The sequence below is a fragment of the Lupinus angustifolius genome, chromosome LG02 (genome assembly GCF_001865875.1).
Source record: "Lupinus angustifolius cultivar Tanjil chromosome LG02, LupAngTanjil_v1.0, whole genome shotgun sequence".
Taxonomy (NCBI): Eukaryota; Viridiplantae; Streptophyta; class Magnoliopsida; order Fabales; family Fabaceae; genus Lupinus; species Lupinus angustifolius.
This window is the reverse complement of record NC_032010.1, coordinates 2210059-2223438: the sequence shown is the minus strand read 5'-3', so window position 1 is coordinate 2223438 and position 13380 is coordinate 2210059. Positions and strand designations below refer to the sequence as shown.

Below are 13380 nucleotides of genomic sequence, written 5' to 3'. Positions count from 1 at the left end.
GTAATCACACAGATAGAAAGTAATTTCCAAATAAAATAAGATAAGAGAGAAAATGTATACACTTACCATATAAGAGTTTTATATATTATTACTGCATTTTCTATCTTTCATATTTAATTATCATCGACTCTTCAACAAAAATAATGAAACAAATGATAAATTGATATATTGGTTGTATATAAATCTATACACTGACAGTGTATATATATTATACACCCAAAACAATATAATGATAGTTAGCCTCACATACCTGTGGATATTTTTGGCTCAAACATGATTGCCTCCAATACAAGGATACTTGTGAAAAACCAAAATAAATTATCTACCAAATCGCAATTGACATGATTCAACTAAGACTAAGACTAAGTAACATAACCATTTCCTTTTTAGCAACATTCTTTGTGCTAACTTTAGTTTCATCATCTTTGACGTCCTACTACTATTCCTCTTCCAAAAGTGCTTTTGCACTATTCCCCTTTAACTTCAGCGTCGAGTAATTGCATTTGGTGCTGTGACTTGTATATGCTATCTTCTAGTGGAAGTGGCCAAATTGGCTACATAGAGAAAAGGGAATATAAGTAGCTTTTGTAACATTTAACTCTAAGACTATAATTGATGTACATACCCAAACATTTCAAAATAAAATATAATATGATAATGTCTACATCTAGTGAATCAATTCCCTCCAACAATATTTGTTCAAATTTAAAAGAGCTACATGTTGTTCTCAACCCCATGGCTTTGTTAGGATGATGTAGTACACATATAGCATCACACAATCATGATAATATAATATTTATATATTGTCAGTACAAAAATTTATAGATAGTCAGTATATTATTTACTATTTTTTATTACTTATATTTAGGGGTGGCAATATGGGCCAGCCCGGCCTAGCCCGCCTTTGGTCCGACAGAATATGGGCTGACCCGACCCTTATTGTTAAAAGGGCTCAAAATGTCAGCCAGACCCATATTTGGCAGGGCTGGCCCGTTTTGTTTTTTTTTCAAAACACACATTAAAACTTTTAGACAAAAATAAATAATTCAAACAATTCATAAATGTTTTTTAAAACAAAAAATCACAAACAAAAGACACAATCTCATACTAACATATTGCATAGTACAAAACTTGTAAATTCTTAACAATAAACTACCATAGTCTTAAACTTTTAGACTCCTAGTTCACAATAGAACTTATAACACCTAAGTTTTAAAAAATGTATAAGAATCAAAACTATTATATTATAAATCAATCACAATAAAATATATATATTACTCAATTTAATTTGAATTCGACTACATTAAAAATATAAATTGAAACCCAAACGAATTCAATTAATTTTATAAAAGGAATCAAAATCAGTAGTTCTGTTTGAGTTTCCAATTTCCCATTTCAATTAATTAAATGTTTAAATTTGATTCAAACACCTCTAATTGTCACTAAAACTCTACCTTTATCTGATAACAAGTACAATAATTGAATAAGAGTGAAGATAATAGATAACTACATAATGTGATATTAAATGTTCATTTTACAAAGAGAAAGAAGAATTATATGCTTAAGCATCCAAACATAAGTTAAAATTGTAAAAGTTTAATCTTAATTGCAGAGCAACATGATAGACAAATGAACTTTAATCTTAATGTTGGCCCGTCGGGCCAGCCCGACCCAACTCTCTATGGCCCGTCTAAAAATTGGGCTTCCAAAACGGATTGAATACGGGCTTTTGGGCTAAAACCCTCAGCCCGACCCACTAAAAATACCTATTAGAACGGGCTGGCCCGTCGGGCCAAGCCCATTTTGCCATCCCTACTTATATTTAAGAATCAACGATGACTAAATATGAATAATAGATGATGTAATGACAATAAAATACTATTACATAATAGATGATAGACATGGACCTTATACTGTTACATAATAGATGATAGACATTGACCTGTTTAAGGTTTTCTCCATTTTCCTTCCTTCATTTTTAATCAATTTCCACCATCTCACCATTTTCTTTAGCAAATTTTAATTATATATTTTATTATTATATAACAGCAATTTTGTTCATTTTTTTAATAAAAAAATGTGATGACTTAGATATTATTTTTCGTGTCCCAAGTTAATTTGATTAAAAATATATTCATTAATATTTAAAAAAAAAACTAATTCCTTCATTTCTTATAAGGAGTTAAAATATGAGAGAAATCTACACTACAATCGTACAAGGCCAGTAGTGTAATTGAAAATGGTTGCAATATGAAACACGATAATTTTTTTCCTTTTCTTTTCAATAATTTTATTATATATAAAATGGTATGAATGTTATATTGTATGGTCTTTTGTCTCTATTACTTAGAGAAAATCTATATTCTTGCAAATATATACAAGGTAGGGAGTAATAGCATCTTATTTAATTTGCACCGTTCAAAGTAGTGAAAGGAAAAAGAAGAGGAATCAGTTAGGATAAGTTAATTTAATAGTGTATGCAAAAGACTAACCAGATATTGAATGTCAATATTATGGGATTCACATATTTTATAGTGCTCATGCAGTGTCTTTACAGCTTTTTGTAAAGTCAGATTCTATAGAAGTGGGGATTAAAAATTGAAAGAAATCAGAGAAATAAAGAAAATAGCGGAAAGGTTTCTCAATAGGACAATGATTCTTGTTGCATAAGTTCAAGTTGCAAAAGTTTTTTGGTAAATTAAGATAATTATTCGAGAAGGTTAATTAAGTTGACAAAATTTTCAAAATTTCAATTTTAATAACGCTGAACTGCAACTATAATATTATGGTTTTTGAAGTATCTACAATAATAATATTATAATCATAATTTTAGTGGTTACATTTTTTTTTGTAGTTATCTATAATTGCAATAAATGTCATGTGATAACAATTATATGTGCAATTTAAAGTATTGTTATAATATGATTTGGGATGGTTGTACCTTATACTTTATTTTTAGATTCAGACTAGTCTTAGACCTACAAGAATATTAGTTGAATATATTATTATGGACACTCAGAAATTCAAAAAACATTAAAAATAATTTATGAAATTATGTGATTGTTAATCCTATAATCTCATACGTTATTTAGGTCATCAAAAATAGAAAAAACAAAGAAAATTAAAAAGCATGATTTAATCACTTTTTAATTTAATTATCAAACCCAATTCATTTTTTTCAAACAAATATAAAAAAACTACTTTAACATATTATAAAAATTTATTTAGTAAGAACTCTTTAATCAGTACAATATTAACAATATAATATTATTGTTTAACAAGATAATAATCAAATTATATATTAACATAATTTTATAACTATTGATTAATAATATAACATTACAATTATGATAAAATGATATTAGGTTTGTGTACTCGCCGGTCTAAAAATATCATTACCCAGACCAATTATGATAAAATGTCTCTGCCTCAATGATATAGAGGCAAACTGAAACGTGAAAGTGAGAAATAATGCATCTTATAAATATTGAAAAAAAGTAAAAAACATGAAAGGACTGGAATTATATTAGTGTTTAATTGGCTGAAATAAATGTTAACTTTTTTATAATGTAACTCTAAATGATAATATGCAACTAAAATCTGTAACATCATGTATTACATTTTAGTTTGTTGTGAAGAGGTTAAGGACACTTACCGTTTTCATGTAAATTACCAATCAATTGTGAGCTGAAATGATGCCTATGCTAGCTTAAATAACACTCAAATATAACTTACTCCCTCGTAAGTAAGCAGTTAATTTCATGAGCGTAAGATGTATGGATCGTCACTATATCATTCACTATTCATTATATTATTATTTTATGAAGAGTCAATAATAATTAAAAATGAATTTATAATATCTGAAAGTCTTGTACCTTCAACGTATACATTTTTTTTCCTCTAATTTCATTTAATTGAAAGATTTTAACAAATATGACTCATGATAGATTGAATACAGTTGGTCTAGAATCCAGGGATGTTTTACGTCACTTCAACAACTATTTGTTAATATTTTTTATCTCTCAATTTATCTACTTTTTTCTCTTCATTTACTAGTATTTGTGTTTTAACTTTAAGTTATTATTTTAAAATTATAAAAATTTAGAAATCTATTAAATACCCTTAGTTGAAAAAAATAATATATTTAATATGATTATCCTTTTACTCATTAATAAAATTTAAATTCATTTAGTAAAAATATTGAGAAATAATGGCTTTAAGTTAAAAAATAATTAACATTATTCAATATTTTAAACTCATAATAAAAAAAATTTAAAGACAGATGCTATAAGTTAAAAACAATATTATTCTTAAACAATTATTGGACGGTGGTATTATGCTGTTTAAAATTAAAATGACGTCAACAATAATAGGAGAGTCTCGATTTGTTAATGAAAAAAGTTAAAGAAAATACAAAATATAGTGTGCAACCAAAAGCATTAAACATAGCTCCATAGTTTTTAATTTGAAGTCATTTTTATATACACATAAGTTATGTTTGACTTTGGGGTAAATCATATACACGTTATGTTTTTTTATTGTTTTCCTTTGTCTTGTTCTTTCCATTATTAAGATAGTGATTTTTTCAATTAAATCCTCTCTTTTTTTATTTTCAAGTTGTAGTGAGGTGACAATGGACATGAGGTTAACTTTCACACATTTTAACTGATTTTATTCTCCAACTTGATTAAAGTGAAGTTTATGTAGTGAATCAATATTCAATTGACTAGGGAATTTTGATGTAAACTTTAGGAGACATAAAAATATTTAACTACAGTTTATAATTAATATTAATTGGGAAATAAAAATATAAAGGAACATATATAATTTTTTCAAAATAACATATCAATTTTAAATAAAAGTAATTACCAATTAAAGACATTAAATAAAGATGTGGATTCATTTAAAGTGTCACTCTTCGTTATTTTATAGATTTAAACTCATCGATGATTGAATTAGAAATAAAAATTTCAGTTATTTCCTTTTCAATATAAAATCATCATATTTTATGTAAAAAAAAATCATCTTCTATCTTGCTACATAATTTTGTTTGATTGTCTTTGTTTTTACCGAAAATGATTGTTTCATATTAGTTGAACCATAATAGTAAAGATAAGATGAATAACTCCAAACAAGTGATATACAATAGCATTCTCTATTTTGTCAAAGTTCAACTCATGATATTGATGGTTGAGAGATTTTCAAACATGAATGACTAATTGTTAAGCGGCAAATAGGAGTATAAAACTACACCAACGTCACAAATAAGTATAGAAATAAGGGTTATAGTATCCACAATGACTTGCTAGATTACAATCTTTCAATTTTTAACAATTACTCTTTTAAGCCATATTATATATTGGGTGATTGATTTGGTGACACAGAAAATACTTGAAATTGTAATATAATGAGAAGGGGAGTTGACATTGAACTTCACACAGACTATCTGTACACACTTGATTCTTGATTTAAATTCATTAAGTATTGATTAATTCATGCAATGACGTCAAATTACTATAAGTTAATGTCTTAGTTAGTTTAACAACTTATGTAACAAAGCTCTATGTCTAGCAACTTCACTAATTAGTTTAAGAAATGTAATTTGCAAAATCATGCATTTATGTATAGTAGTCAATGCAGGTAAAATTGAGTTAAAATGTATCACCTTAATTGTATTAGATGACAACGTCTTAGTCTATTCTAATACTTTATTAATCTACATCTATGTCTAATAGTCTAGATTAACAAAAAATTAAATTTTATGAACCTTCTAGCACACCCCTATGTCTATTAGTCTATGTTATTCAATTTGAGAGTTATTAAATTACAATATTAGCGCTATGTCTAAATACTAATAAGTAAAATACATGAGATGTCCAATAATACAATTTGATGTCTATAAATGTACTATTTGTTACGTTAAACAAGTTCAAAATAATGCAAGTAGGAAACTAAACAACTTATTCAAAAATCACACAAAAAGTTGATTAAACTCAAAGGAAACATAAACTAAATACAAAAATCAAATATAATCAAAATTTCATGAATTAATGGTGAATGAGTGTATATACATCAAGTTTATGCCACATTGAATCCTAACATGGAAATACTTAGCTACTCATTTTTACACAATGTAAGAAAGACATGAATAATACAGAGCTCATAGGGTGGTAGCACCACTCACAAATGAACATAGATTAACACCTAAGATAATTTGGACTGCTTTTCAAGGTGACAAAAATCACAAACTTTATTTTGATCAAATTTCACATAAGGTGTAGATTTATGCATATGGTTCAATATGAAATGAGATGGATGCCTTAATTTAAAATGTCAAAGATCAAAACAAGGAATAGTGTGGTGATGTAGTGTGTTAACAGAGTGCATAAAAATAGTTTTAGCATAAGCATGTCCCTTGAGAATGTAGAGGTGATTATAAACTTCAGCATGACCAATCATCTTCAAGGAAGTCATATCCTGAATAAAGCAAAAGGATTTATAAAAAACAAGCTTGCAGTGGTTAGAGCAAGCTAGTTTGTGAATGGGGATCAAATTGTACTTGAAATTAGACATGTAAATAATATTTTGCAAAACTAAATTATCACACAAAGTCATCGTTCCAGTGATTTTTGAGATGATCTTGGAATCATTTGGTAAATGAACAACTATTGGTTTAATGGAATGATAGCGTGTGAAGTTTGACATATTATTGGTAATATGATCAGTGGCCCCTGAGTCAAGCAGTCAGGAGTTAATGGATATTCCTGATATAGTATTGTTATTCTCATGGTCTGCTGCAATTTGATTTATGTTGTGCTCAGGGTTGAAGCTTAGAGCTCCTTGTTCTTCTTGGTTGGAATCAGGTGGTGTACCTCTTTCTGTGTCTGGATTAGGATCTTGTCTTGTTATATTGCTCACAAAATCAGTAGTGATCCTTGGCTTGAATTTGAAGTTTGGAGGAAATTCGTGCTTGAAATAGCAAGTATCTACTGTAAGCCTTACTACAAAAAGGGCAGGTCTTGTTGTTACTTTGTCCACCATATCCTCTGCCAAAATTGTTTGTTGTCGTGTTTTTGGACTATGCTTTACCATCTCTGATCTTGCCTTCAAAGTTGCTTTTGTTGAAATTCTTGCTAGGTTGAATTCTCCAATTTTGCCTTGTGTTTATACGGTTGCTAGCATATTTGTTGTCTCCATTGACGACTCTTTCTTATTGAATAACCAAAGCAAAAACCTTCTTTATATCTGGTAGGGGATCCATGAGCAATATTTGAGATTTGATGTTACTATATTGATCTGCTAATCCTTTGAGAAAACATATGAAATATTTTGTTTCTCTATATTTCTTGAATGTTTTCAAGAATTCGTAGGTGCATTTGTTGTGGCATGTACATGTAGGAAAATGTCTCAAAGAGTCAAGCTCATCCCATAGTATCTTTATATTAGTGAAATATGTGGATATGCTTTTGTCTCCTTGCCTTATAGAGTGCATTTCTTGAAGCACATCAGACATTTTGAAATGATCACCCTTTGAGAATCTTTCTTTAAGGTCTTCCCAAAGTTCTTGGGCATTGTCAATGTATACTATACTCTGAGAAATGTGTTGTGGGAGTGACGTTGTTATCCAAGAAATTAACACCATGTTGCATTTTCTCATGCACCTATGTCATGTATCATAATTCTTTCCATCTAGAGGTGGTGACACAAGCATCATTCTTGGGTTCTCCCATAGATGAAGATAGTATGGATTTTGTGATTGATCAGTATGCAGTTGAGGCATAACTTGTTGAACTTCATCTGATTCTGAGTCAGCCATGGTGCAACAAGAGAGATAGAAGGATTTATCAAGTGAATCAAGGAAATCAAGGCAAAGAAGATGAGGTTGCAGCAAAACTCTCAATATGAGAGCTCTGATACCATAATGGAATTCGAAAATATAATTGGAAGAATGAATATAACTTTTTATTGATGGATCATTATGGAATACAATGCTTGCCTTTTATACTACTTTCTTGGGTCTTAAGAAACTCTTAAAAACAAAAAATAAATCCTAACAACTTTAGCAAACTTAACTAATTCCTAATTGAACACATGCTAAAATAAGGTGCTCTACTATAATCCCATCTTTCTAGAAGTATCATCAAGGTGTCCTAAGCCAGATAAAATTGATGTGCCCAAGGTGGATTTGGTGAGCCATTGATGCAGAATTTGGTGCACCATTGATGCATGGTTTGGTCCGCCATTGATGCCTAGACTGATGCACCATACTTCGGCCAGATTCGTACGCCTGATGCGCCAAGGCCTCAGTCAGATTTTTGGTCTGACGCGCATGATACATTTCCTCGGTCATGACTCAATTAGTAGCATGGTCACGATGCGCAGCTACCTTGGTCACAACCCAACTCTTGGATTAATCAAACTATAATTTTGGCTTGGTGTATATGATGATACTTCATTATCAATCTAAATATATCTACATGTTTATAACGTATATGAATTCATACTTATTAGCGATATAAATGGTAATAAATCAATGTTACTCAAAATCAATAATAAGAAATTCGTTCGTTCCCCTTAACAAGCTTGAATTCTTCATTAATTGGGTTGAGCTAGCTGGACTTGTATTGGTCATAATTAGGGATGACAACGAGCATGAGCTAGCGGGTATTTACAGATACCCAACGAGTTTTTAATTTTAATTATATATTTATATAATTTATAATAATCAATATGTAAAAATAATTGTTACATGAATAATATGATATTTATATAATAAATTTTTTATTATAGTCAAATATGTATAATTTATTATGAAATATTAATAAAGTATATAATATATAATCTTAAAATAATAATAAATATATATAAAAATTTAACTAAAAACTAAATATATAAATTTGCGGGTACCCGCTGGTCGGGTTTCACAAAACCCGCTCCTGCCCGTAAACTATTATTGCAGGTACATGTTGTGGGTATTTCCACAGGTACCCACGAGTTGGGCTTTTTCCATCCCTAGTCATGATTCAGTACAATCTTAATATTAATGTTTTTCTAAATATGATACTAATAAATAATATAATTTAAAGTACTTTAAAAATAAAATAAATTTTAGTCGAAAGAAAAGAAGCACTAACTCTACTATATGTACAATTAAATTTGAACGCTAAAAAAACTCGTTTTTATTTAATGTTTTTAAAATCAAGTACATTCTTTACACGATTCAGCTCATCTTTGATACTAAAATGTCCAATATCAATTAGAATATTTTTTGGTATTACCAAATATATCATGTTACATTTTTGAGTAATGAACTATTTTCTTTCGGGGTTTATAACTGCCTCTCTTAACAAGTATTGCTTCTAAGAATCAAACTTTCGACCTTGTAGATCAAATAAAGCCTTACACTACTAAACTAAAAACTTATTGATATATCAATCACAATATGAGGAGATATAATAGATTTTAAATTTATTTATTGAAAAATAACTTAAAATCAGTCAAATATATTTTTGTTATGTGTGGCAATAGCCATTCCATTACTCTGTAATACATATGGATTGTGTTGGATCATGTTGGTAAGCACTAATATTTATATTCATATGCAATAGATTATTTTACTTTGCAATAGAAAATATTTCCAGGTCCACGTGCATTTACCAATATCTCATTAATCATATATTCATTCAATATTTTTCCCACAAACATGTAATACAATATAATTCCATTATTTATAATCCAAAATTTGACATGACATTATACATGTTTATCTTTCTCTCTTATATATTTTTTTTATCTCTTTTATGTGTTCTCCCATAAATAATACACTCATATTTATATTCATATACAATATATTTATTTTACAAGTAGAAAATAATCCCATATTCACGGATATTTACTATCTCATTGATTACACATACTTATTTAATAATGTTTTCCGAGAAACACATGGTACAATAATGACTTCATTATTTGCACACCAACATTTGACATGACGTCATATAAGTTTATCTTCCTCTCAGATACGTATCCCTTTTTTGTGTTCCCATATTATACACTCATATTTATATTCATAGGATTTACAATGAATCAAATCAACTCGATATTTAGTTCGAAACTCGACATATTATTTAGCTTAAAACATGGTTTATAAATCAAATGAGTCGAACTTGAGTTGGAAAATAAACTCGTTAAATAAATGACCCAAATTTGAGTTAGAAATAATTCAAATCGTTAGGTTCATGAGGTGATTCAATATATATACTAATTTTTATATTTATTGTTATCATGACTCATGCGTTATTTTTTATGTTTATTACTATTATATATATAAGCAAGTTATATATATATATATATATATATATAACTTTTTGCAGTATTTTTAAAAAATTAATTAATTATTTGAGTTATCCAAATGGATGAATTTGAGTTGAGCCAAATGGTTTGTGAACTTTAACCGAGTTGAACTCAAGCTAAAAAAATAACTATGTCGAACTCGAGTCGAGTTTCGAACTGAGCTTTAGTTTGCCTCAATTCAGCTCATTTTCAGCCATATTCATATACAATATATTTATTTTACTTTGGAATGAAAATATTTCCATTATATATATATATATATATATCATTAATCATAATACTCATTCAATAAAAAATTTCAACAATCACACCAATATAACTTCATTATTTAATCAAAATACTTGACATGATATTATATATGTGTACATTTCTCTCCCATATACTTTTTTTTATCTCTTTTTGTGTTCCCCCTGTACAATATAATACATACATAGATGAAAAAAATATTTAAAGGAAATTATTATCTAAATTTTGGTTAAGAAAATATTTTATAATATAACATATGTGCATTATAGAGGAACTCTTTTATATGCATTACTTTATATTATTATCTTTATCATGAATCTTAAACATTCACCTCATTAAAAACTCTTAAGTCTTTTTAAGTCTTCTGGTCAGATAAAATTGGAGTGGAGAGAAAAGAGTGAGAATGGGAAGTTGAAGAAAAAATGAGAATTTCTTTTCTTTGATTGTGAAGGGAGAAAGAGATCAAGGAGAGAATAAAATGTGTGGGATCTACCATGAGTTCTTTAGCTTCTAATTTGGTGAGAAAGTGAAGAGATAATGATGATTTCGTACGAATTAATGTCAAATATACCTTGCAAAATTTCTACTTATTTGTTTTAAGAGTGTAATACTTATACAATTATAGTACAAAAATTTATGCACAGTGAGTGCATCATTCATAATTAATTTATATTAATTTTAATTAATAGTAAATGATGACTAAAAATGAATGGTGAATAATGTTGTGACCAAATAAAAGACTCATACGATGTTAATATATACAACTTTTTCTTTTGTTTTAAATACTATTAGCATACATAAATCATTTATATATATAAAAATATTAATTAAAAACAATTGAGATTATAATAATATATATAATAAAATTTATAATTTAAAATTATAATATTTATTTTTAATTAATAATGAAATAATATTTTTTCTTTCTTTTATTTATTTAGGAATATTCTTGTCATTCAAAATATAACATCATATCTCTTTTGTCACTTTGTATCAAACCAAACAAAAGACTAAGAGAAAGAAAATTTTTTTTTTTTTTCTCTCACTCTTCTCTTATATCAAACACTATAAAAATTTACTATATTTCTTATATTTCTTTATCTCCTTCCTATCTTTCTCATCTATTTTTTATTCTTATTTTTTTGGAACAAAATGAAGCCTAAAAACTTCTTTCTTTATCAAAATTAATTTATTTTAAAAATACATATTGATGATATCTATGAAAGAGAGTTAGAGAGAGCTAGGATCCTCATTTTCTTATTTTATTTTCTATTCACCAAAGCTACAACTTTCAAAAGTTAGAATCCTCTAGAGAAAGAAGTATGTTAGAAACAACACAAAAAATAGAAGGTTGTTATATTTTTATCCTTTAAATATAATGATATAATATTTTTACCTTTTAATGTAAGTAAAAAACAATAAATTACCACCTCGGTATTGGAGAAGATTCTTTTCTGAATTTGAGATGCCATTGTGGACCCTACAATTGTGCATAAATATTGATCTGTGCCTGGAGTGTGTCTGCACACCTTTTGCTTGTGCCTAAGCATCTTCTTTGCCATAACCACATAGTGTCGACATGGTTTGCCAAGAAGAACAATTGGTTGAAAAAGTGTGCGAACTCTATGAACAAATCTCAAGCTTAGATAGTCTTAAACCTTCCAAAAATGTGGACATGTTGTTCACTCAACTTGTCCTCACGTGCATGCCATATAGTCCAATCGATGTTACTAAACTCAACAAAAATGTGCAAGAAATTAGATCCAAACTTATAAGACTATGTGGTGTAGCTGAAGGACACTTAGAGAATCACTACTCAACAATTTTAGGGTCATATGAAAACCCTCTTGATCATCTCCATATTTTCCCTTACTATAACAATTACCTAAAACTTGGTCTCCTTGAATTCAACATCCTTAGCCAACACATCACTAATGTCCCTAACAAAATTGCTTTTGTTGGTTCAGGCCCTCTTCCACTTACCTCTATTGTCTTAGCATCAAATCACTTACTCTCCACAACTTTTCACAACTATGACATCGACCCTATGGCCAATTTAAACGCTCGAAACTTGGTTATCAACGACCCCGAATTATCGAACCGGATGGTTTTCCATTCCAACGATATATTGGATGTGTCAAATGAATTGCAAGAGTTTGAAGTTGTTTACTTGGCTGCCCTTGTTGGGATGGACAAAGAATCAAAGAATCGTGTGATTGATCACTTGGCTAAGTTCATGGCCCCAGGGTCATTTTTGATGCTAAGGAGTGCTCATGGTGCTCGTGCTTTTCTCTACCCAGTGGTTGAACCTAATGATCTTAAAGGATTTGAGGTTCTCTCTGTGTTCCATCCAACAGATGAGGTTATTAATTCTGTTGTTATAGCACGTAAGTACCCTATGCCTATGCCTAATATATCACTTGACCAAGGTCATGGTTCTATGATATTACCAAATAAATGTGCTGAGATTCAAGTCTTCAACCCACTAATCAACCATGGGAATATGATTGAGGAATTGACTGTTGAGGAGAAACATTCTTGAATTGATTCATCTCTCTATAGCTGCATGAACTGTTTTGTTATCTACACATGCTTTATATGGCAATTGAGTCATGTGTTACTTAGCAGAAATTCATATAGCTAATATTTTCAATTATTATATGTTTGGCTTGTTTAATTTGTATTATTGTATCTCATCTAGCACAGTATGTGTTTTTCATAATGTTGTTCTTAAATTCTCAATAAATATACAAGTGATATGATTATGTATTTTCAGATCTA

At 28.7% G+C, this 13380-nt stretch overlaps 1 protein-coding gene across 1 annotated transcript; it reads left to right on the top strand.

The window, feature by feature from the left end:
* Nucleotides 12114-13380, top strand: LOC109332192 (nicotianamine synthase-like). Its single transcript, XM_019567086.1, has one exon. It carries the CDS (start codon nucleotides 12179-12181, stop codon nucleotides 13139-13141), a length of 963 nt encoding a protein of 320 aa, XP_019422631.1. The 5' UTR covers nucleotides 12114-12178; the 3' UTR covers nucleotides 13142-13380.